Source organism: Dipodomys merriami, unplaced genomic scaffold (genome assembly GCF_024711535.1).
Source record: "Dipodomys merriami isolate MVZ:Mamm:240054 unplaced genomic scaffold, mDipMer1.0.p SCAF_5, whole genome shotgun sequence".
Lineage (NCBI taxonomy): Eukaryota > Metazoa > Chordata > Mammalia > Rodentia > Heteromyidae > Dipodomys > Dipodomys merriami.
The window spans coordinates 60,953,915-60,980,076 of NW_027206068.1; the positions used below are offsets into that span (position 1 = coordinate 60,953,915).

The following is a 26,162-nucleotide window of genomic DNA, read 5'->3' on the forward strand; positions in this document are numbered from 1 at the left end:
CTTAGGCAGAAAAGACCATGAGACTCTTATCTCCAATTAACCACCAAAAAGCCAAAAGTGATTGAGCACTAGCCTTGAGCAAAAAAGCTCAGGGTCAGCACCCAGGCCCTGAGTTCAAGCCCTAGGACCAATACACATGCGCGTGTGCAGGCGCGCACACACACACACACATACACACAAACTATATATTTATATGTATACATATGGAAAAAGTAGAAAACTATATCCCCAGTTTAGAGTCTTTATTTAATCTCTTGTATATTTTAGTTTTAAAATTAATACATGCAGAATATAACTGTTCAAATATGCTTGTCACACCAAAAATACAAAATTAGTATAATTCCAAGGCTTTCTTTATTCAGGATAATTGGGCTTAATAATCCACAAAAATGTGCCCATACAGTGTTCCTGTAATGTCAACTTAATGAGATGTGACTTGGTATCTTCATAAACTGTCTTGTTCCCATTGTAGTTAAGTTAGTGTTACTGCAATCTGCATTACATAAGTATCTAAACCAATTATTGCTGGACCTGGGAACAGGAAATAATATCTAGACTTCAAGTTCAATTATTACAGATATTGAAAAACTGGTCTGGCACTTTCTATTAAGATTGTTAAAGGAAAGAAGGGAAAACAACTGTCTCATTCACCTCATTAAAAGTTGACTGACATTAATTGTTTTCTTTTCAAGCATCTAGTTTTTATTGGACTTGAAATATTAGAACCAACCACTATGAATCATGCCAGATTGTCTGCTGTGATGTAATGCAGGTTTCATTTGGTATGAGAGTATATTCACATGCTACTCAGAAGCCTTTTTCCTTTTATCATTGGCCTATGACAGCTAAAGTAATAAATTGTTTTATCATGATATCATTTTCATAATGCCCAGTAGAAAAAAATGGAACTTATTAAATTAACTTTTTTCATTTTTTAGTTATGAAATACTATAAAAGCACAGTCTTTATAAGTAATGGCTGTGAAATCATATGACTTAGTGATATTGTACTTAAATAATAGTCTAAATAGGAATTCCAATCTTTAATTATGTTGCTGTCCAACATTTATTGTATCACCTGATTAGTATGGAAGGTGGAAGACACTTGGAAACAGAACCTTTTCCCTTGAGGCTGCAGCCTTGGGGGTGCCATCATCGATGGCATTGGACACGTCCCAATACAAGTCCTCCATTCAGTTCACTAGCTAGTGATCTTTGGATACATGATTATTAATATGTCTCTCCATTGGGATTCTGTCTAATCTCCTTGTCTTCTTAGCATTTTTTTTATTGTTGTTTCAGTTTGTTTTTGCCAGTCCTGGGGCTTGAACTCAAGGCCTGAAGACTTTTTATGAGCTTCTTTTGTTCACTTGAGTCACAGTGACACATCTGGCTTTTTCTGTTTATGTGGTACTGAGGAATTAAATCCAGAGCTTCATGCGTGTTAGGCAAGCACTCTACCATTAAGCCACATTTCCAGCTCTCCTTTACCTTTTAATAGCAAAGCCTGAGGTCTTTTATCTAAACCTCAAAGGCAAATTCTGGGGGGAAGAGGAAGGTTGGATAATGGATACCACAATGTTGGTCATGGGGCTTGAACTCAGGCTCTAAGTGTTGTCCTTGAGTTTTTCTGCTCAAGGCTAGCACTCTACCACTTTGAGTCACAGCTCTACTTCCAGTTTTATGGTGCCTATTTGGAGATAAGAATCTCATCGATTTTCCTGCCCAGGCTGGCTTTGAACCTCAATCCTCAAATCTCAGCCTCCTGAGTAGCTAGGATTACAGGTGTGAGCCACTGGTGCTTGCTATGATTAGAGTTCACAACAACTTATATATTTTATAAAGAGCTAGAAGGGAGGAGTTTGAAGCATTTCAGTACAAAGAAATAACAAATGGGCTGGGAAGGTGGCTCAGTGGTAGAGTGCTTGCCTTGCATGCATGAGGCTGTGGGTTCGATTCCTCAGCACCACATAATTGGAAAAAAAAAGTTGGAAGTGGCGCTGTGGCTCAAGTGCTAGAGCACTTGCCTTTGAGCTGAAGAGCTGAGGGATAGCGCCCAGGCCCAGAGTTCAGGCCCCACGACTGAAGGCCCCCCCTCCCCCCAAAAAAGAAATGACAAATGTTTAAAAAGAGATTGCTGTTTTCCATGATATGATCATTATGCATTATGTGCCTGTATCAAATTATCACATGGTACTTCCCTAAATGTATACAACTGTATTATTTATTTAGTGCTTTGAACTTGGCCTTGTGCTTGCTAATCAGGTGTTCCACTACTGAGCTCCGACCCTTTATTCAAACTTATTATTCTGAGATAGAGACTTGCTTTTTGTCTGAGTATCTGCCTTGATCTCAATATTCCTATTTTATGATTTCCACCGTAGCCTTTACAACAGATACAGGCTCACCAGGCCAAGCTTTCTTCAATTGAAATGGAGTCTCTTGAAGGTTTTTTCCCCCAGGCTCGATGGAAACCTCAATTCTCATCTCAGTGTCCCACATAGCTGGGATAACAGATGTTCACTATTATACCCAACTATTGACTGAGAAGGGACTTCCATGAATTCTTTATTTGGGGCCGTCCTCAAACTGCAATCCTTCTGATTGCAGACTGATCTCAGAGTAACTAGGAGTATGATCTACTGGTACCTGGCTTTAGTATTTTTTATAATTTTTATTTTTTTGTCAGTTGTGGGCTTGAACTCAGGGCCTGGGAGCTGTCTCTGAACTCTTTTGTTCAAGGCTAGCACTCTACCACTTTGAGCTACAGCTCCACTTCTGGTTTTTGAGTGATTAATTAGAGATAAGAATTTATCAGGGGGGCTGGGAAGGTAGCTCAGTGATAGAGTGCTTGCCTTGTATGCATGAGGCCCTGGGTTCAATTCCTCAGCACCACATAAGCAAAAAGAAAAAAGCCGGAAGTGGCGCTGTGGCTCAAGTGGTAGAGCGCTAGCCTTGAACTGAAGAGCTGAGGGACAGCGCCCAGGCCCAGAGTTCAGGCCGCACAACCAGACCCCCCCCCCCCCCAAAAAAAAAAAAAAGACAAAAAAAAAAAAAAAAAGAATTTTTCAAGGACTTTTCTGCCCAGGCTGGCTTTAAACCATGATCCTCAGATCTCAGTCTCCTGAGTAGCTAGGATTACAGGCATGAGCTACCATTACCTGGATGTTTTTGTGTGTTTGTGTGTTGTTGTTGTTTTATAATTTTTAAGATAAGATTATGCTTTTTGCCTAGGCTGCCCTGGAACTTAGATCTCATGATCTCTACCTCCACATTGCTGAATGACATCCATGTGCTACTACATCTAGCCACTGGTTGAGAAGGGGTTTTCTTGGTATTTTTGCCTGGGCTAGCCTGGAAATACAATCCTTCTTTGCTCTTATGTTGATCAAATGCCTGCCTGGGTAGGATGAGACCGGTATTTTAGGGTGCTGTAGTCTATCTGTCATCCAGAGGGCTATCCAACTTGAATATATATAGACAAGATTTTTCAAGATCTTTGTGTTACTTTTGCACCAGTCCCCTGACAGGTTGCTCCCCATTCTCCTCCTCCTCCCTCTTCTCCTCCCCCTCTCCCTCTCTCCCTCCTCCCTCTCCCTCCTCCCCCTCCCCTCCTTCCTCCTCCTCCTCTTTTTCTTCTCCTCCTCCTTCTTCTTCTCTTCCTTCTTCTTCTCCTTCTCCTCCTCCTTCTCCTCCTTCTCTTCCTCCTCCTCCTCCTCCTCTTCCTCCTCCTCCTCCTCCTCTTCCTCCTCCTCCTCCTCCTCCTCCTCCTCCTCCTCCTCGTCCTCCTCCTCCTCTTCCTCCTCCTCCTCATAGGACTTTATTTTTCAGAGTAGTTTTAAGTTCTCAGCAAAACTGAATGGATAACACAGATAGCACCCACCATTCCTCTCCCCTCTACACAGCTTCTCCATTCATTACCATCCCACACAATGTGTGGCTCATCTGTTATAATCAATGAACCATTGGTGACACATCATTATGAGCCAAAGTCCATAGTATACATTAGCACAATCTAAACTGTTCTTACAAACTAGTTTATTAAAAAGCCATTTATGAGGGAAAAACTCAGATATACATATATATATTATATACACAAAAGAAGAGAGAGACTACATAACAAATGCCAAGTACCACAATCCATTTACATTTAAATAGCAACTCACACTGTTTCATCTGCATTGTTACCTAGTCTTCATCCCTTACTCCATCTTCCCTGCTATCCTCACTCCCATTATGTTGAAGCACATTCTATTTATTTATTTACTTTTTTGTCGGTCTGGGCCTGGGCGCTGTCCCTCAGCTCTTCAGCTCAAGGCGAGCGCTCTACCACTTGAGCTACAGCGCCACTTCCGGTTTTCTGGTGGTTTGTTGGAGATAGGAGTCTCATGGTCTCTCCTGCCTGGGCTGGCTTTGAACCGAGATCCTCAGATCTCAGCCTCCTGAGTAGCTAGGATTACAGGCGTGAGCCACCAGTGCCCGACTTGAAGCACATTCTAGATGTCAGTGTTTTGCCAATCCGAACTCTTTTTCAAACAAAACATCCATAATGCCTATTAATGATTCCTCAATATAATTGAATATACAAGTAAATTTCTCTTAAAAAATAATTGGCTTCAGGAGGCTGAGATCTGAGGATACATTTCAAAGCCAGTCTGGGCAGTAAAGTTTGAGAGATTCATCTTCAATTAACCAGCAAAAAGCCAGACTAGAGGTGTAGCTTAAGTGATAGATTATCTGCTCTGAGAAAGTGAGAGAGCTCAAGGCCCTGAGTTCAAGTCCCCAGCACACACACACACACACACACACACACACACACACACAGACACAGACACAGACACAGACACAGACAGACAGACAGACAGACAGACAGACACACACACACACACACACACACACACACACACACACACACACACGAGTTGGCTTGTCTAGTCAATACCCAAAGACCAAACAATGAATTTGACTAATATTTCTGTATCAAAGTTTTAATAGACTATAGATCTAATCTGTTGGTTCTCATTTCTTCTTTCTTTTCCTTGCAAAATAATGTTAAAGGAAATAGTTTGTTTTATACAGTTTTCTATATTATGTGGGTTACAGATTATAACACACCAATTTTAACATATTATCTCTCCTTGTTGTCTTCCTCTCCCCTTCCTGGTACTTAGGGCCTGGGCACTAACCCTTAGGTCTTTCTCTTTCTTTTTTTTTTTGGGGGGGGGGTCAGATCATGGGGCCTGAACTCTTGGCCTGGGCGCTGTCCCTCAGCTCTTCAGCTCAAGGCTAGCACTCTACCACTTGAGCCACAGCGCCATTTTCAGCTTTTTTTTTCTACTTATGTGGTGCTGAGGAATCAAACCCAGGGCTTTAAGCATGCAAGGCGAGTACTCTACCACTGAGCCACCTTCCCACACCCCTTTTTCTCTCTCTTTCTCTTCCTTCCTTCCTTCCTTCCTTCCTTCCTTCCTTCCTTCCTTCCTTCCTTCCTTTCTTTCTTTCTTTCTTTCTTTCTTTCTTTCTTTCTTTCTTTCTTTCTTTCTTTCTTTCTTTCTTTCATCGGTCATGGGGTTTGAACTCTGGGCCTGGATGCTGTCCTTCATCTCTTCAGCTCAAAGCTAGTGCTCTACCACTTGAGCCATACTGCCACTTCGAGTTTTCTGAGTGGTTTACTGGAGATAAGAGTCTCATGGGCTTTCCTGCCTGTGTTGGCTTTGAACCATAATTCTCAGATCTCAGCCTGTTGAATAGCTAGGATTATAGGTATGAGCCACTGGTGCCCGGCTACCCTTAGCTTTTTCTTTTCTTTTTTTTTTTTCTTTTGGGTCCGGTTGTGGGGCCTGAACTCTGGGCCTGGGCGCTGTCCCTCAGCTCTTCAGCTCAAGGCTAGCGCTCTACCACTTGAGCTACAGCGCCACTTCCGGCTTTTTGCTTATGTAGTGCTGAGGAATCGAACCCAGGGCCTCATGCATGCAAGGCAAGCACTCTCCCACTGGGCCACCTTCCCAGCCCCCCCTTAGCTTTTTCTATACAAGGCTGGCTGTACCTTTATTTCCAGCCTTTGCTGCTTAATTGGAGAAAAATCTTTCAGACTTTGCTGCCTGGCTGGCTTTGAACTGTGATCCTCAAATTTCAGCCTCAAACACACTAAGAACACAATCTACACTAAACTATTCTCCTACACCCTTTTTCTGCTTCTTTGTCCCTTTTATTTTCTGTAAACTGGTAGTTAGAACTAAAGGCTTGATTTTTTTTTTTTTTTTTTTTTTTGAGTCTGGATGTGGGCCTGAACTCTGGGCCTGGGCGCTGTCCCTCAGCTCTTCAGCTCAAGGGCTAGCACTGTACCACTTGAGCCACTGCACCACTTCCGGCTTTTTTCCCCCCTGCTTATGTGGTACTGAGGAATCAAACCCAGGGCCTCATGCATGCAAAGCAAGCACCCTACCACTGAGCCACCTTCCCAGCCCTAAAGGCTTGATTTTATTCAGATTTATATTCTTAGTAAGATCACTTATAGATGATCGTGTGTACTTCTGTCAACAGGTAATAATGTCTAAGTAACTTATGTTTGCCTCAAACTCGAGATCCTCATGCCTAAGTTTTTTCAGGGTTGGAATTACAGGCTTGCAAACATCACATAAGTCACTTTAATGTATATATTTCTCCCTCCAAATGTCTTTTTTTTCCCCTTTCAATGTATTTTGTTGTCATGTAGAATTTCTGTAGTGGATTTTGCTGTAGCATTGTTTAACGTGTTTCTCTTCCCTATAACCTGGATAGTGATGTCTGATGAAGCTCAGATTTAGTGTATTTTCTCTATTAGTTTGCTTCTTCATGGCTGGCACGGTATGTGAGTCATGCCTACAGTCCTGAATTCTTGCTGGTTTCTTGAAGATAGTCTTGCAGACATTTCCAGGTAGCCGTGAACTGCAATCCTCAAATCATAGTCTCTTGAATAGCTGGAATTATAGACATGAACCCCTGGCATCTGCTGATTCCCCCCCCCCCCCCATGCACAAGACTACTTCATAAGCATGCTTATCTGGAGGTACATAGTGAGAGAGGTTGATATCTTGGAATAAATCTCTTAACTCATGGGTTGCAAGACAGTGTTATTCTGTCATTCTTTATTAGTTGGAACGTTCCTATAAAATTTCCTTCTGCTATTTAGTTATTCAGTTATATAATTTTGGGTATACAAATTATTTAGGAAAATTACTTTTTAGCTTTGCTTTTCATATTTTAGAACAGTTTTTTTTTCAGGTTTCAAATGTTTGAATAAGCAGGGAAAAATGGGGGTTCTGTGGGGCCATTGGCAGCTTGAAATTTGCAAGGTAGGATCAAAAGGTATTTGTCTTCCGCAGCCAAGCAGTTTCTTCCCTTTTTTTCTCGGCAACACCGCGAGTCCTCTTCTTTGAAACCTCACAGGAGGAAAAAAAAATCCATCAGATCTAAAAACCTTGAAAAAAAGTTGCTTCCCGTTCCCTTATCATTCATAAACATCAGAGGGTACTCTTTATGTTCCCACTGCATTGCCCCCCCCTCCCAGCTCAAAGCCAATTTTTGTTTAATTTTGGAAAAATAGATGTTGATCTACACATCTGCATTCTCTTCAATCTAATCGTCTGTTCCTGTTATTTAATTCTGCACTTTCTGTTGCATATATTGTGTGCTGCTTAAGAAATTTTTTTTTTCTGCGAGCAAAATGGCTTTGATAGAACAAAACCGTTTACCTAGCCACCAGCCATCTATTGAATCTTCTTCTTAGTAGTCTATACATACACAGTTGGGTGTTTTTTTTTTCGTCTTTACTGATGTAATAAGCTAGAAATGGTTTTTCATTAGAGTTTCAAATTGTATTTCTATTGTTACTGGTAAGTTTGAATATTTTTGTATATTAGCTAACCAGGTTTAAAACTGCTCTGAACATGGTTTATTCGGGGAAGAGTCCCGCCAGTGCCCCCTTGAAAGACAGGACGAATGATGAAACCCGGGAAGATTGTGTTTTTATATTTAGGCTTTGACCCCGCCCCTGTCTCTTCGGCGGGGGACAAGCCCTTTGTGTGTGCACTGTCGGGGAATAGGATCTGGATCTGCAAAGCTGGCAGAAAGCCGTGTTGCCCTGAAATACATGCCCGGGTGCAAACCCTGCTTTTGACTGCAGTGTTTATGAGGAAGACTTCTGAGTCCCAACCATGCTTGGGAGTACCGGCCTTGGCGGAGAGCCTCTCAGCAGGCGTGGCTTCACCTGCTTGGGGTTTGATTGACCAGCCTGATCTCGCCGGTTCAGCAGGGTAGATGCGATCTGGGCGTGGCTACTTCTGCCTGGCTCTGCCCCTACTTTTTTTTTTTTTTTTAGCCATAGCTATGGTTACCACGTCTCTCTCCGCCTCCCTCCGCCTCCCAAGAACACGACTACCCATTGGCTGTCTGTCACCAAAGTGGTTTGTTATTGGTCGTTGGTGACACCCGGCGCTCCCCCCGCTTCCCTGTCTCTCCGGTCTCTTGAGGAGCCCAGGAAGGAGGCTCGGCTGGTGCCGCCGAGTCAGGGGCTGTGCCGGGACCGGGCTGCGGCAATCGCTAGCGGGTCATGTCGGCCGCCCAGGGCTGGGACCGGAACCGCCGGCGGGGAGGAGGCGCGGCCGGTGGTGGCGGCGGAGGTAGCGGGGCCGGCGGGGGCAGTGGGGGCAGCGGGGTTCGGGGTTCTGGCCAACTCAACCGCTTCGTGCAACTCTCCGGGCGGCCGCACCTGCCAGGTGAGTCGTGGGCGCGGGTCCCGGGTCCCGGCGGCGTGCGGGGAGGCGTCCGCGACCCGGTCTTGTCCCGGGGAGGAAGACCGGCCAGCCCCACATGGCACCGGGAGCGGGAGTGCGGGAACTGGAAAACTGTCTTGGAGACGGTCAGAGGGAACCCGAGAAAAGTCTTTTTGTGGCGGCGGCGGTTGTGTTCCGCGGGCTGGACCGGGACTTGGGTTTGTCTTTCAAAGGGAGCGCCTCCTGTCTCGTTGACATTCCCAAACGTTTCTTGCTTACTCGATTCCCAATCTCTTTCCCCTACAAGATTACGGTGTGATCTGGTGGAAGAGAGACATTGGCGCCTAACTGTGGAAAATTACTTCAAAAAGTGCTCAATTAAGGACAAAAGACAGAAGAGCGTTTCTAGTCGGGATTTTGGTGAAAAAAACCAGCCGAGTGTGCGAGAGTTAGGCATTCTGAGACGGAAGAAAGAAGGGGGGAGGGGGAGAGGTGGTTGGTTTAGGCAATGTTTCAGCCAGAGAACCAAGAGGATTAAAGAAAACTTAGTTGGATTATTAATATTTTGGAATGTCCAGAGACAGAAAGGATAGTGGTGCTTAGATTTTAATGGGAGGGGAAGGTAAAGATCAAGAATATGCTGAGAGATAAAATTATGCGGTGTCTTCAATAAGAAAACAACAGATTGAGAATTAAAAAAATTTTTTTCCCAATGCAATAAATTTATGTGTTGGCCTGGTGTTTTCTATCTTTGAATTCAAATGCCTTAAAAGACAAAACCAAATCAAGCTGATGCATGTATGTAGATGATTTTAAAGAGGCCTATTTGAAAGTGAATATTCAATGTAGCAGAAAGAAGGTAGAGAATTAAATACTGCGCCGAAAGCCAAATAATATATTGGACAAGTTCATTTTTTTCATGAAGAAAATTGTCAGGAATGATGTGCTAGTCATTCACCATTTTTTTTTTTTGTGAATGACGTTGAGTTGATCATATCATGTATTTATCTAGCAGATAAGTTTTCAGAAAAATGATGGTTTTTGAATTGTATTTACTACTGTGACTTATACTTCTGAGTAGTAAAAAATTCTTTGTTTAATTTAAAGATAACAAAGGGAATTTTGCACAAAGGTAATTGCTAATATTTGTCATGAGGTTATTGACGCATGCTGGAAATGTGCACCAACCCATTTATATTTACCTCTGAAACTAAAACGACTATTTGTATATAGTCAAATATGTAATATACCATGAAATGGATTTGAAATGTCAGTATCAGCCTGGGTGGGTTAGAATTGAGGAATATGTGTGCATTAATGTGAGAAAGAAAAAAAGGAGAAATCTTTTATCTTATCTAAAATTAATAACAACCTCTTATATTTTTGCACTTTAGGAGATTAAAAGATAAACCTCTTAGAAAGAAACAGTTTGCCCTCTGCCACTGCAGTCTGGGTCTTTGGTCATGGATTAATTATTACACCATGGGCTTCTTGTGGGCACATACCCAGGTTCCTTGAAGCTGATAGGCACAATTCCTCACTGTTACCATATGAGGGCAGTAGAAGCCATGATTTCAGATACTGGCTTTAGGTGTGGACAGTTTCTGCATTCCCTTAGCACACAAGGCCAGTAATAGCCATTTGTCCAGTGCTAAAGATAAAACGTGTCTAAACTGTGAAAATTCATGTAGTGGAGGCATGTTTTCTCTTTCTGCTTCCCTTTCCCCTGCGGATGCTTCATTCCTCCTTCTTTGTGTAGACATCTTTTATTTTTGAAATTTGGGAAAATAGCTGATATTTAAATAGTGCACTTTGAAATTCTTTTATGCTAATTATTTCCCCAGGTGTTGCATTGTAAGTACTACCCCATACTGCTCTATTCTGAGATATTTTAAAAAATTTGAGGTGATGAAGAAGAATGTCTACATCTGTTGTATGTGGCAGCATATATTTTTAAGGTCTAACTTTATGTCTTTGACCTCTAATCTCATTTCTCATTTTTATTCCTCCTCTAAAGACTTCCATGTACTGGAAGATCCCTTTCTCATCCTTTTTGCATCTTTAGCTTCCCATGAAACAAAATGAATCATCCAAGTCTTCCTGACATATTTTCCCTTTCCCGCAGTGATGGCATCATTAGCTTTAGTTACGCAGCCTGAAATTTGGGTGTTCTCCTTCTTTGCAGTTTTCCACGTCCTTGTTCTTCAGGTGTAATCAATCACCAGGTTTTCTTTATTTTATTTCCTTTGTAGCTCTATTCCCTACTCCTGTCATCTCTCACTTAAATCTCCTATAGTAGCTGCTGCTCTTGCCTTCAATTCATATAACACACAAATCTTTCGCATCTACAAATCTGTTCTCATCCCTATTTATAATTCCTGGCATATGTGTGTGTACGTGTGTGTATGTGTATTTTCAGAGCTGGTCTCATTATGTAGCTCAGTCTTGCCTTAAACTCTTGATCCTACTGCTTTTGCATCCCATGTGGTGACATTACAGGTGTAAACCACTGTGCCTAGCCTTTCTTAGCTTTTCATTGCTCATAAAATAAGTCAAGAATTCTTAGCATGATGTAAATGACACCATCTAGTCTGCCTCTGTTCACCTTCAGGTTATTCTTCCATTATATTCTCTTGCTTTATAATTAAAAAAAATCTCTATGTCTCCCTCTTACCACAGAGCCCATTGCACATATTAATTCATCATCCAGGAATTTTCTTATTCCTCATTCCATTTTCTTATTTCTTCTCTTCTGTTGGAGCTCATCACCCCTCACCCCCCAACCCCATGGGAGCCTTCTCTGACCTTCCCTACTTGATCTCTTCTCCCTCTGTACTCAGTCCTGGTATCATGTGAGTCTCCTTGGGCATACTTAACATTTGTGTGTGACTCCTTGATATTCATCATCTGATAGTCTTTAGATGTAAATATCCAGTACATATGCATTTATACATTTATGTACATATGTACCTTACATACACACATGCAATTAAAAATTCTAAATACACTGGCATTACACATAGATCATATTAGTGTGTAGTGGATTTGATTGATTGCTATGATTCCTTCTCCTGTGACTCCATTGACTCTGGACAGATAAAAATTCTTAAACATGCAGGTAGTAGATTAGACTGCATCTATTGTCCCAGTGCAAATGATACTTTGTGAAACCTTCTTGCCTTTCTGATCATCTCTGAAACTTGGTATGGATTATGTGGTTGCCTTATAGGCTGTAGAATTCATAGCTTCTTAATCTGAATGATTGGTGGTTTCTCTGCACCCAGTAAAGAACAGGGAAAGTGTGCTTTTGTAGAATAGTCTGCAGAGATAAAGCTCAAGAGCAAGACACAGGGTAATGAGATGCAAGTTACCATTTGAATGTGATTAAATGAAATGTGCCCAGCAGACAGTTAAACATCAATTCTAACACAGGAACTGAAATACAGAGAGGAGGAAAAACATACAATTGGTAAAGCTGGGTAAAAAAATAATACTAAAGTCAGTTAATAAGTAAAGTGTAAAATTCAAATGATACAAAAGAACATATGGTAAAAAGCAGGTTTTACTTTCATGTTTTACCTGAGCTAATTGCCTGCCTTCCCTAGAATGGAAAGCAATGTACGTGTGTGTTGTTTGAATGAGCATTTAAAATGTTTATAGTCTTATTACAATCAATGGTACGTGTAGAAATTTGCACACAAAAGTATCTAGGATCTTTAAGATAATTCCTAGAAGTTCAATTGCTGGGTCAAAGGATGTGTACTGTTTAAACTTTGATTAACTGTCCAATTGTCTTCCGTGGAGGTTGTTCCCGTTTCTGTCCTGCAGACGGTGTCAGAGTGCTTGCTAGCTGCTTGTTCATTCTCTTGGTAATGAATGGAGTAGGTTTTTAAACCATTTTTAAAATTGCCTGTTTAATAGGAACATTTTTCGTAAGCATCTTTTTAACAAATAAATGAACCGTATTTGTTTTCTTTATTAATGTTCTTTGAGATGTTAATATTGTGGTTTATAGGAACTCAGGTTTCAAGGAAATTAGTTCTTAGTCTTTGACATATGATTGCAGATATTTCCACAGTTTTTTCACGTATTTTGACATTATATATACATTTTTTCCCAGCAGAAATGAAAAAAAATGCAGTTAAATTTATATCCTGTTCAGATTCTAAAGATTTTATCATAAGAAAACTCTTCCTTAATCCAATGTGATTTCTAGTTATAATGACTATTCTTGTTATTTTTTTTCTTGATACTTTTATTTTTATGCTAAATGCATTTATTCATAGAATTGCAGTGTTGATATTGGGACTCATGTCTACTTTTCCCCAGGTGGCTCCCCAGCCATCACAGTAAAGATTTACTGAGCAGTCCAGCTTTTTCCTACTGAGTTGAAGTCTTACTAAAGTCTTAGCCACAGTTGCTTTGTATAATTTATTACTAATGGAAAATTATTTTGTTTTGCTGATCACTTTACCTATTTTGAATTTAATTTTTGTATGATTATAAAGGTGACATACAAAGGGTTACCATTACATAAGTCAGGTAGAGAGTACATTTCTTTTTGGACATTGTTACCCCTTCTCTCATACTTTACTTATTTATATGAATGGTCCTTCCCTCCTGTTTTGGTTTTGGTTATTGTCCTTGTTCATTCTTCTCAGAGTTCGGAGAAGTTTTCCTTATTAGCTAGAGTTAGGTAATAAAGCTTAGAATTAACTAATCTTACACTCACCAACATGTTTTGTTGTTGGTGGTGATGTTACATATTCAAGATAAGGTCTCACTATGTTACAATGGCTTGTTTGCTGTCAGTCTTAGGACTACAGGTGTGTACTCCTTCCATGCCCAGCTACCCTGTAAATATTTATTAATAAAGCATTATTTGAAATAGTCAATGTATTTTTGAAGTTCAAGATCCAGCTGTACATTAGTTTCCTGTGTTCAGGAATAGAATATATATGTTCATTTCTTACTGTCAAGTCAATAACTTTTTTTTGGAGGTGGGGTTCTTGCCATGTGGCCAGATTGGTGTAGAACCCCTAGACTCCAGTGATCCTCTTGCTTCAGCCTTCCCAGTACTGAAAGTGTAGGCGCCACACCACACCTTCCTCTTCAGTAACATTGCAAAGTTGTTTTTGTGCATTTTCTGCTATTATAAGTGGAGTTTCTACTTCTGCTATGTCTTTTATCTGGTTTGTTGGAATATGAGAATATTATTGTTTTCTGAGTTTTAATTTATGCCTTTATAATGCTAATATCCCTAATAGTTTCTCAGATTTTGATTTTTGTTTTTTGCTGTACTAAAGATTAAATCCAAAGTCTTGTCCTTTTCTTACTAGGCAAGTGTTCAACCATTTGAGCCGGGCTTCCAGTTCTCACAGTTGCTGCTATAGAGAAAAATAATGATTTTTTTTTTTTTTTTTTTTTTTGCCAGCCCCAGGCTTGAACTCAGGTCCTGGGCACTGTCCCTAAGCTTCTTTTTCTCAAGGCTAGCACTCTACCTACCACTTGAGCCACAGCACCACTTCTGGCCTTTTCTGTTTATGTGGTACTGAGAAATCAAACCCAGGGCTCTCCTATGCACTCTACAACTAAGCCACATTCCCAGCAAATAATGATATTTAATAATGGAGTCCATTTTATCTTTTCCAAACTTTGTTTCCTTTTTCTTTTTCTTTTTTCTTCCTTTTTTGTTGGTTGTGGGGCTTGAAATTAGAGCCTGGGCCCCGTCCCTGGGATCTTTTGCTCAAGGTTAAATCTCTACAACTTTGAGCCATACTTCCACTTCCAGTTTTTGAGTTGTTAATTGGAGATGAGTCTCACAAGGACTTTTCTGCCTGGACTGGCTTTGAACTGTGATCCTCAGATCTCATCCTCTTGACTGCCTAAGATAACAGTCATAGCCACTGGCACCCAGCCGTTCTACTTTTTGTTGTCAAATTAATTTGTCTATTATTTAAAAATATTAAAGTATTTTTCTTATTCTTTAATTGGATATTTGGCTTTGATTGAAGTGCATATATTTTTATCATGCTAAAATATTAGTCTTGGTGAGGTCATTACTCAAGTGATGAGAGTGCCTGCCTAGCAAGCATTAGGCTCTGAGTTCAAAACCCCAGTAATGGGAGGAAAAAAGACCTATTACCATTTAAAAGTTTTTTTCTTTTTATTTATTTCTTTTTATTTTATTTTATTTTTGGGGGGTCTGGTCGTGGGGCCTGAACTCTGGGCCTGGGCACTGTCCCTCAGCTCCTCAGCTCAAGGCTAGCGCTCTACCACTTGAGCCACAGCGCCACTTCCGGCCTTTTTTCTTTTTGCATATGTGGTGCTGAGGAATCGAACCCAGGGCCTCATGCATGCAAGGCAAGCACTCTACCACTGAGCCACCTTCCCAGCCCCTTTTTTTTTCTTTTTAATAAATGGAAATAAAAATTGCCAATGCCTTTCAGGGGCTGTAGGAATTCTTATGTAATTTTTCTTCTTTGATCTACTCTTATGGTGAATTATATCCCTAGATTTACTGCTACCAGATTATCCTTGCATTCCTGAATCAACCTGTTTGACCTTATGATGTATTATAGTTTTTTAGATGTGTTGCTGGGTTCGGTGTGCTAAATTTAGAAAGAAAATTTGCATAATCCTTGTAGTCTTAAACTGTTGTTTCTATTGGATTATGTCATTTTTTTTTTTTTTTTGGGGTCCGTTGTGGGACCTGAACTCTGGGCCTGGGTGCTGTCCCTCAGCTCTTCAGCTCAAGGCTAGAGCTCTACCACTTGAGCCACAGCGCCACTTCCGACTTTTTTCATTTTGCTTATGTGGTGCTGAGGAATCGAACCCAGGGCCTTGTGCATGCAAGGCAAGCGCTCTACCACTGAGCCATCTTTCCAGCCCCTGGATTATGTCATTTTTATAAACATATTTTAATGCTTGCTTTCTTCTGTGCATTTTTTTTTCCTCCCTTCTGATTAAATGGTATTGAGTAGAGTTAAGGGTTTGGTTGAATTCCCATGAAATCATTTAGGCATTGTGTGTTTCTTGGCGGAAGTAGTTCTTGGACAATTATATCTACTATGGTCATTTGGCCTATTCATATCTTCTTTCTTCTTTCTTCTACTTTTTTTTGTTTGTTCCTGAGGCTTGAACTTAGTGCCTGGGTGCTGTCCCTGAACTTTTTGCTCGAGATTAGTCCTCTACCACTTGAGCTACAGCTCCAATTCTGGCTTTTTTGGTAGTTAATTGAAGATAAGAATCTCATGGACTTTCCTACCTGGGCTGTCTTTGAACCATGTTCCTCCGATCTCAGCCTCCTGAGTAGCTAGGATTTCAGGCATAAGTCATTGGCACCCAGCATATTCTTTTTTTTTTTTTTTCTTTTCTTTCTTTTTTTTTTTTTTTTGTCGGTCATGGGGCTTGAACTCTGGGCTTGGGCGCTGCCCCTCAGCTCTTCAGCTCAAGGCAAGCACTCTACCACTTGAGCTACAGCGCCACTTCTGGTTTTCTTGTGGTTTATTGGAGATAGGAGTCTCACAGTCTTTCCTGCGTGGGCTGGCTTTGAACCAGGATCCTCAGATCTCAGCCTCTTGAGTAGCTAGGGTTACAGGCGTGAGCCACCAGTGCCCAGCCTTCTTTTCTTTCTTTTCTCTCTCTCTCTCTTTTTCTCTCTCTTTTTTTTTTTAAACTTTTTTTTTTGGTTGGTCATGGCTTGAGCTCTGGGCCTGGGCACTGTCCTCAGCTCTTCAGCTCAAGGCTAGAGCTCTACCACTTTAGTCACATCACCACTGCTAGTTTTTTGATGGTTTATTGGAGATTAGAGTCTCATGGACTTTTCTGCGCTGGCTGGCTTTGAACTGCGATTCTCAGATCTCAGCCTTCTGAGTAGCTAGTATTACAGGTGTGAGCTACTGGTAGCTGGCTTCTTTCTTTCTTTCTTTCTTTTTTTTTTTTTCGTTTTTTTTTCGGGGGAGGGGTCCGGTTGTGGGGCCTGAACTCTAGGCCTGGGCGCTGTCCCTCAGCTCTTCAGCTCAAGGCTAGCACTCTACCACTTGAGCCACAGTGCCACTTCCGGCTTTTTTCTTTTTGCTTATGTGGTGCTGAGGAATCGAACCCAGGGCCTCATGCATGCAAGGCAAGTGCTCTACCACTGAGCCACCTTCCCAGCCCCTTTCTTTCTTTCTTTCTTTCTTTTTCTTCTTTCGACTGTTTTGACCCTTCTAACTCCCTTGCAGTTTGATAAATTTTGAAATATATTATTAGTTTATAGAAAGAAAAGGACTGAGATCCTGGTTGGGATTGTATTGAATCTGTATCTCAGTTTTTGCTATTTTGGTAATTTTTTTTTTCTATAATGTTAAGTGGTCCAACCATGAACATCAGCATGAGGTAATTTTTAAATTATTTAGGTCCTTAATTAACTTTAACCAGTGTTTTGTGCTTTTCAGAGTACATTGATACTTTGCTTGCTTTTCCTGGTCCTGTGGTCTATGTCCCTTTCTAGGTTATCAGCCAAGTCTGTGTCTCCTTTGTATTAGTGCAATGGTGATTTCATTTGTCTTGATTTTATTTTTCTCTTTTCTGCTCAGTTGGTTACATTTTATTTCTTTCTCTGGGCAATCATCCTTTTCTATTTTTTCCTGGTCCTAGGGCTTGAACTCAGGACCTGAGTGCTGTCCCTGACCCTCTTTGTGCTGAAGGCTAATGCTCTACCATTTCAGCTGCAGTGCCACTTCCAGCTTTTTCTGAGTAGTTTATTAGAGATAAGAGTTTCATGGACTTTCCTGCCCAGGTTGGCTTCAAACTGTGATCCTTAGATTTCAGCCTCCTGAGTGGCTAGGATTACAGGCATGATCCACTGGCACCTGGCTTGGCCATCTTTCTTGAGTTAGAATCTCTTGAAGTCTTTTCTGCTCCTAAAGAACTACTAGTTTTTATAAAGTTTTTAGTCTTTCATTATCTCCCACCACTACTATGAAAGGAATAAATATTCATTACTAAACCGGGAAAATACAGAATAATTGAAACCAGGGAGAATCATCCATGGAACTTCTACTTAATGACAGCCATATCAACATTTTGACACTTTTATCTTTAAAGAACTAAAAGGTTCTTCATTAGTGATTATGTTTTATGTAATACTATAGAAATAATTGTATGGCTAGATAAAGGCGCTTAGAAATCTTAAAATTACAATATTTAAGTGCTTAGTACTCAATAATTGTATTTTGTTGTTTTATAGGTGAAAATGTTTTCTTTTCACCTTACCATATGACTTTTAGGACTTTTTCCTCTAGCTGAAGGCTAAATAGTTCTCTTTCATAGCTAAGCTTTTTAGGGGAAATAAACTTTGTTGTTTAAATTTGTGCTTTCTTTTTCTCTTTCTTTCATTATTTCATTCTTCTCTTTTTTTATTTTCAACCTATTGCACTTGCATTTTGTGCCTCTCTTTCTGCACAAGTGTTCTTGCTAAGGTAATAAATTCCTAATTGATAAATCTAGTTTTTCTTTTTCTTTTTCTTTTTTTTTTTGTCGGTCTTGGGGCTTGAACTCTGGGCCTAAGCTCTGTCCCTCAGCTCTTCAGCTCAAGGTGAGCACTCTACTGCTTGAGCCACAGCGCCACTTCCGGTTTTCTGGTGGTTTATTGGAAATAAGAGTCTCACAGACTTTCCTTGCCCAGGCTGGCTTTGAACCGTGATCCTCAGATCTCAGCCTCCTCAGTAGCTAAGATTACAGGCATGAGCCACCAGTGTCCTGCTCTATATAGTTTTAATTTAACTAGTTCCTAGGCTAGAACTGGGAACACATAATGAGTCATTCATAAATAGCTCTTAGTTATCCTATTATCTCTTGGGTTTCTCATTTGTTTTCTTTTATCTGCCTCATTATATTGGTATCTAAGAGTATATCTTTTTTATTTATTTTCCTTACTCCTATTTTCCTTGAGTGATATCCATAATCTTTTTTTTTTTTTTTTTTTGCCAGTCCTAGGGCTTGAACTCAGGGCCTGGTCACTGTCCCTAAGCTTGTTTTGCCCAAATCACTTTACTACTTGAGCCACAGCACCACTTCTGGCTTTTTCTGTTTATGTGGTAATGAGGAATCGAACCCAGGGCTTTATTCATTGGAGGTAAGCACTCTACCAAGCCACATTCCTAGCCCCTCCATAATCTTTGACAGTGCCCAGAACATCTCCAGCCCATATTTCTCTTCCTAGCTTGTTTGCCAGTGGCCACTAGACATTTCCACCACTTGACCAAGTACCTTAAATCCACCACATATACAAAATAATGTGATCACACTTCCAGTCAAACCTGTTCTTCCTCTTTTGCTCCTTCCAGCATCGTCAAGTCAGAAGTAGAATCACAGTAGATTCCTTCCTTTACTCACCAATTACCCCATTGTTCACACCAAGTCCCACTGATTTTTTTTTCTCTACTGTTTTCTTTACCCCTTTCTGCTATTCTAACAGTTCCATTTATTTCTTTAATCTTATATTTTACCTATATGGAAGTATTTGCAATTGTCTAATTCTTGATAGGTAAGTTGAGAGGAAGGAACTTAAAAAAACTTAAAATATTAAAATTTTTTTTTTTTTTTTTGGTCTGGCTAGGTTTGTTTTTTTGTACTGAGGTTTGAATTCTGACTCTTGGAAATCAGCTAGACAAGTTTGTTTATTCGAGTCACACCCCCAGCCCTGCTTCATGATTCTATACATACTGTTCATTCTTCCAACCCCCACCTAAAAATACGTTTATCCATGTTCTTTTTTCTTTTTTCTTGTTATTGTAAAGGTGATGTACAGAGGGATTACAGTTACATAAGTCAGGTGATGAGTCCATTTATTTTTGAACAATGTCACTCCTTCCCTCACTCTTCCATGTTCTCTTTTAAAGTACAGTTTAGAGGGTAGAGGTGCAGCTCTTTGATAAGGCATGTGTTGAACACATGATAAGGCACAAAAAAACCCCAAAGAACAACTTATGTTGAATATTATCAGAAACAGTTGTATTATCCTTCCATCTGTGTCATGATTCGATCTGTTCTTTCCAAAAATTTACTTTTTTAAAAGCTTTTCTATTTAGTGCTTTACCCTCATTCTCTCCATTTAACTTGCTTGAGTTTTCTCTCTTCTGATTTTTCCTTTACAGCTAAGATTATTGCCTAGAGTTGCTAAACCACATGAGCATTTAAAAATCCCCATTCAACATGATCAGTCTTCTTTAGTCCCTATCTTTTCCCTTCAGTTTCAGGTCTTGTTTTCCTTACATGTTTGGCCTTATCCTCAGTCTTCTTTAGTAGCTCTTGCTTTTCCACTCATGTTTAGGAATTTGAGTTTCCCTTCATTTTCTTTTCATTTCTCTTCCATATACTAATAAATCATGCCACTTCGTAACTTTGGCCCAAACCTCTCTTTTAAAGACCATATTCTTGCCTTTTCCAGGTCTCTGATCACATTCAGCGCATCTAAAACAAGATGTGGTCTTTTCTTAAAGGGTAGCTATTGGATAATTGTGGTCAGTGAAGTGATATGGTGAGATTTAAGAGGTCCTCTAGCTGCTGATGGACAAGTGTTGATGACAGATGGGGAAATGCAGCATGGAGGCCATTCAGAAAACTCTGACAGTATTCTCTCTTTGATTTTTTTTTTGGGGGGGGGGCAGGGACCAGTCCTGGGGCTTGAACTCAGGGCACTGTCCCTCAGCTGCTTTTGCACAAGGCTAGCACTTCAGCCATGGCGCCTCTTCTGGCCTTTTCTGTTTATGTGGTATTGAGGAATAGAACCTAGGACTTCATGCATGCAAGACAAGCACTCTACCACTAAGCCACATTTTCAGCCCAGACTCTGGCAGTATTCTAAAAAGAGATGGTGGCCTAGACTAGGGCATGATGATTTGATAGTGAGAAGTGCTTGAATGTGAGCTATATTTTAAATTGACATCAACATGATTTTCTACGAAGGATGAAAAAATGAGAGGAGTCATCATGATTGTTGAGTTTTTGTCTTAATCAGTAGATGGGTGATGATGTCATTGTGTTATGATATGGAACAGACTGAAAGGAATGAGATTGTGGGAGTAAGTCAAGACTTGTTTTGGGTTTGTTAAGCTTGAGATGCCTCCTTACCCTTCATATAGAGGATACAGGGCAAACAGGTTTTGTATAACTGAAACTCAAGGGAGATTCGGGGTCTCAATGTGTAAATTTCAGAATTAGTAGCATACAGATGATATTTACAACTATGGGACTGGGTAAGACCACCTGGAATTGTTTTTTAATTGAGCAAAAGATTATGACTCTTGAAGCTGTGAAGGTAAGGAGAAGCAAGAAAGTGAGTAAGTTAGGAGGAAGGCCATGCTATGTAGCTTCATGGATTCCAAAAGAAGAAAATGTCTAAAGGCAGGAGATCACCTTGTCAGGCATGCCTGAGAGTTTGAGTAAGATAAGGATACCTCTAAAACAACAGCTTCTATTACTATTGGTACCCCTCTACATTATCACTGAACATTGTATGATTTAGGGGGCTGACTTTAGGGCCTGTTAGCTATTTACAGCCTGCGAAAAGATGTTAAGAATTTTCAGATCACCAACTAATACAGTAAATTAGAATTTAGAAACATACCCTTATTTTTATTTATTTATTTTTTTTTTGGGGGGGGTTCTGATCGTGGGCCTGAACTCTGGGCCTGGGCGCCGTCCCTCGGCTCTTCAGCTCAAGGCTAGCACTCTACCACTTGAGCCACAGCGCCACTTCCGGCTTTTTTTTTTCTGCTTATGTGGTGCTAAGGAATCGAACCCAGGGCCTCATGCATGCAAGGCAAGCGCTCTACCACTGAGCCACCTTCCCAGCCCCATACCCTTATTTTTAATAGCCCAAACTCTTTCTAAGCTATGTTTAAGGCCAACTCCCCACTTTTAAAAATGACTAATGGATTTGAACCCTCAGTATCATTATCTGTACAAGACAAACTTGGAGAACACTTAAAGGTTATGCTCACTTAAATATTATGACTTCCCATTATTGAACTCATCCTGATCACTCCTAGAAGATTTTTCATTAAAATTTTAAACTGAGAAATATTCTAACATGGTAAAATCAAATAGCGTCAAGAAGTCTCTGTTCACTTGAGATCCTGTCTTCTTTCCAACAGTATCATCTATAAAGAATTTCTAGTATATTCTCTCAATCTACATACTGTATATCAAAACAAATTAGAGTATAACATAAGATATTCTTTCATATCTTCCTTTTTAAAATATTTTCTATTTAAAATACATTTGTATTTTGTTCTTTGTTAGCACATTTCGATTTACCTCATTCTTATTCATGGCTGCAAGTATTTTATGTTTTATGGATGTTATAGATTTTATCAGCCACCTAGTGATGGCTAAATTTTTAGATTGTTTTTGATTTCTGCTGTTTCTAAACATCTCTGCAATGCATGTTGATATTGTCAACCTGTTCTTTACTGTCTTTTTAAAAGTTTTCTTCAAGTCACAGAACCTTCATACTAAAAATTTTTTCTTTCTTTGACTCAGCTTTCCTGTCCAGCTTGTCTTTGTTTTATTGCAGTATAAGATAGGTACTTTTTCTGTGTTAGTACCAGGGCTTGAACTCAAGACCTCTTGCTCTTGCTTGACTTTTTGCTCATGGCTGGTGGTCTACCACTGGAGCCACACTTGTAGTCCAGCTTTTTTGCTGTTTAATTGGAGATAGTTTCTGAGACTTTCCTACCCAGGCTGGCTTAAAACAGCAGTCCTCAGATCTTACCTCCTTACTAGCTAGGATTACTAGTATGAGCCACAGATGCTCAGCTAGTAGGTACTTTAAAAACATTTACTCATAACCCATTGTGAGCGGTAGGTAATATTTTTTTTTTGGGGGGGGGTTAAAAGTTTTCATTTGATTTTGGCAGGGATTTGAACTCAGGGGTTTGTATTTGGTAGACTGGTATTCTACCACTTGAGCTATGCTTCCAGCTGTTTTTTACTATTTTGTGGAGTCTAGTGAACGTTTCTGCTTGGGGATTAGCCTTGAACTTCATTCTAGATTTAGTGTCTTGAGCAGCTAGATTTACAGGTATAGCATACTGGTTCCTGTCTTGATCTTTTTGTGGTCTTGAGGATAGAACCCCTGTGCCTCTAACAAGCTAGCTAAGTATTCTATCACTTAAGTCATATCCTCAGTCCTTTTTAAATATTTTGTTTTTGAGTTAGGGTCACTAATTTTATATAAGCTGTCCTCAAACTTGTGATCCTTCTGCTTGTACCTTCTAAGTAGCTCGGCCTGTAGGTGAGTCATGCTGTTCACTCTGCTGCCCTTGTCTGTGCTCCTTGTTCCTCCAGTTCTTTCTATTGCTGCTGTAGTTCAGTCCTCTACTGCTTTATGCTGGATTTTTCCCCATTCTTCTTATTTCTTTATTTTTATCGGTATGGCACTTGAACTCTGGGCCTGGGTGCAATTCAGCTCAAGGCTAACACACTACTACTTGAGCCACAGTGCCACTTACGGTTTTCTGTTGGTTTATTGGAGATAAGAGTCTCATGGACTTTCCTGCCCTTCCTGCCTGAGCTAGCTTTGAACTATGATCCTCAGATCTCAGCTTCCTAAGTAGCTAGGATTACAGGCTTGAGCCACCAGCACCCGACTTTTTTTTTTTTTTGCATCCTTAATCTTCTTTTCCTCATTTATCCTGTATATTTGACACAAGATAGTTTTCCTAAAGTGTGACAGTGGTTGTACTATTTCCTAGCTCAGAGTCCTTCAGTGAACTCATTGAGTATCCAGCTTGATCTCATGTTTATCTTTTTGATATTTACTATACCTCACTAGATTTTCTCCAAGCTTTTATCTAAGATTCAATTATTGAATTGTCTATAAGATTAGATAGTGAAATGAGACATGTGATGACTAACAAGAAAATGACACTATAAATAATCTTTGGAGTGGAATGATGCTTTTTCTTTGAGTTGTTTCCCTTTTTACCCAAAGTAGCTCCTTGCCATATGCTTTCATCAACGAACCGTTGATTGAATTAATTTGAATCAGATATGTAATTGATCCTTTGCTAACATAGCTTGGTGTCACAGGAAACAAATTCTTTAAAAAAAAACAACACCTACGTATATACCTGATCTGGACTATGAAATTTCTGAGTTCAGACTGAACTTGGAAGTAAAATATAGTTAGCTTTTGTTACTAGGCTCACTGGTTGTGGGTAGGGATGAGAAGTCACAGTTGTATAGTGAGATGAAGTATACCAGTTGCTAATCCTCTGTAGTATAGATGTCCCTTATTCTGCCTGAGTGTTAATACCCACTGGGTATTAATCAATTTCTATGGTCCAAGTGTTAGTATTCCTCTTACTACTATTGTACTCTTACTACTATTGTAGCAAAACTCTCTATTCTACACCACTTGACTAAACAAGGAAAAGGGATGTTAGAGGTCCTATCTGCTGTGACTTCTGTGCTCCCTCCAAGCAGTCATGCTGTAAATTTTGTAAATGGTTTCAATTCTTCCTGCTGTCTTCCATCTCTGGGCTTACTTTACCTTAGTGTAAACGAGGCCACCACCAAAACTTGCTCTAGCCTTTTTTTATTCTGCTGTTTAGAACTGTGTAGTTTTTCCTGTAGTCTAATTCTAATAACTTTTCCTCTTTCAGTGATTGCTCATAGTTTTAATCTACTAAGGACATTTCTTGTTTTCTTTCAATTATGAATTTAAAAAAATGAATTATTTACAAGACTTTGGGGAAGGCGAGTTTACTCAGCTTTTGTCTTGGTTCAGTGAATGGTTATATATTTTTATGGTGAAAAAACTTCATAAAAAGAAGAAAGATAAAAGCAAATAATGAGTGAAATCATTAGAACAATATTTTTCATTTTAAAGATTGCCTTAGAAAGGCTGAGATCTGAGGATCGCAGTTCAAATCCAGCCTGGGCAGGAAAGCCCGTAAGACTCTTATCTCCAATTAACCACCAGAAAACTGAAAGTAGCACTGTGGCCCAAGTGGTAGAGGGCTAGCCTTGTGCTGAAGAGCTAAAGGACAGCACCCAGGCCCAGAGTTAAGCCCCAAGACTGACCCCTCTCCCCCCTCCAAAATAAAAAGATTGCCTTTGAAGCAATCACTAATGAAAATCAGCAGTATGTAAAAACTCGGCCAGGTGTCGGTGGCTCATATCTGTAATCCTAACTACTCAGGAGGCTGAGATCTGAGGATCTGCCAGCCCGGGCAGGAAAGTCTGCGAAACTCTTATCTCCAGTAAACCACTCAGAAAACCGGAAATAGTGCTGTGGCTCACATTGTAGAGCTCTCACCTTGGGCTGAAGAGCTGAGCTGGACCCAGGCCCAGAGTTCAAGGCCCATGACTGACCCCCCCCCCACCCAAAAAAATATATATGTGTATACATATACATATGTGTGTATATATATATAAACTTTAACCAAAAGTTCAGAGCAGGAATGTATTTTATTTGTGTGAAATTAAAAAGGCATATGTTTCTATTTGTTACTGTTACACTACTGTGCTGCTGGTTTCTGTTTGTTTCCCTCTCTTTGGGTAAAGGAAGAACACATGGGTTCTGAAGTCAGTGCTCTACTTCCTCAAGTCACCTCTGTGGAGTCAGCATTAGCCTATCTGTGCCTGTAATAATGGTGTTATTTGCTGAGAGAGAAACATGCCAAAGGTGTTTGACACAGATCTGAGAAAACATAAAAGATCTCTTCCTCCCTGCAGATCAAACCTAGGGCTTTGTACATGTTGATCAAGAGCTCTATCACTGAGCCAGCCCCAAAGGAGCTTTGTGTATATCCTTAGTTCACTAATTTCCAGTGTTATTCTCTCATTGTTATTCTGAAACAGTTGAAATTTCATATGGCACATAAAGTAATATGACATACAATTTTTTGCTAACATAGAAGGAGTAATTACTCCAACCCCAGTCCTAACCACTGTTAACATTTTGGTATGTTTCTTTCCAGTATTTTTAAAATTATACTTTAGAAAAAATTAATGTGGTATTGTTTTTCTTCCAGTCTAAAAGTAATGCCTACTCAATGAGAGAGCTTGGAATATAAAGACCAACACAAAAGGAAAAACAAAAACAAAAACCAATCATTCATAATAACCACCTAAAGATAACTAACCATAATTAAAATTTGATGTGTATTTTTCTTGTATGTTCATGAACATAAAATTTTTCTTTGCTAAAATTGTATCATAACTTAATATCATTTTGTAACTAGTTCATTCACAAGATATTGTAAACCATTTTGTCATGTTAATAAACACTGTTTATATACTTTTAAGAGTTTTATAGGATCTGAACATATATAAGTATGTTTATTTAACATACTTAACTGTCTCCCTATCATTGGACATTGGAAGTGTTCCTAATTTATTTTACCATTACAAA

The 26,162-nt window shown here is 39.9% G+C and overlaps 1 protein-coding gene across 2 annotated transcripts in view; it reads left to right on the forward strand.

The window, feature by feature from the left end:
• The first annotated feature begins 8,500 nt into the window (after nt 1-8,500).
• Klhdc10 (kelch domain containing 10) overlaps nt 8,501-26,162 on the forward strand; it is a 52,525-nt gene continuing 34,863 nt past the window's right edge. For both annotated transcript variants that reach the window (XM_069996759.1, XM_069996760.1), the window contains exon 1: nt 8,501-8,755. In XM_069996759.1, coding sequence (XP_069852860.1) covers nt 8,590-8,755 — 166 coding nt within the window. In that variant the 5' untranslated portion in view covers nt 8,501-8,589. The remainder of the gene's footprint in view (nt 8,756-26,162) is intronic.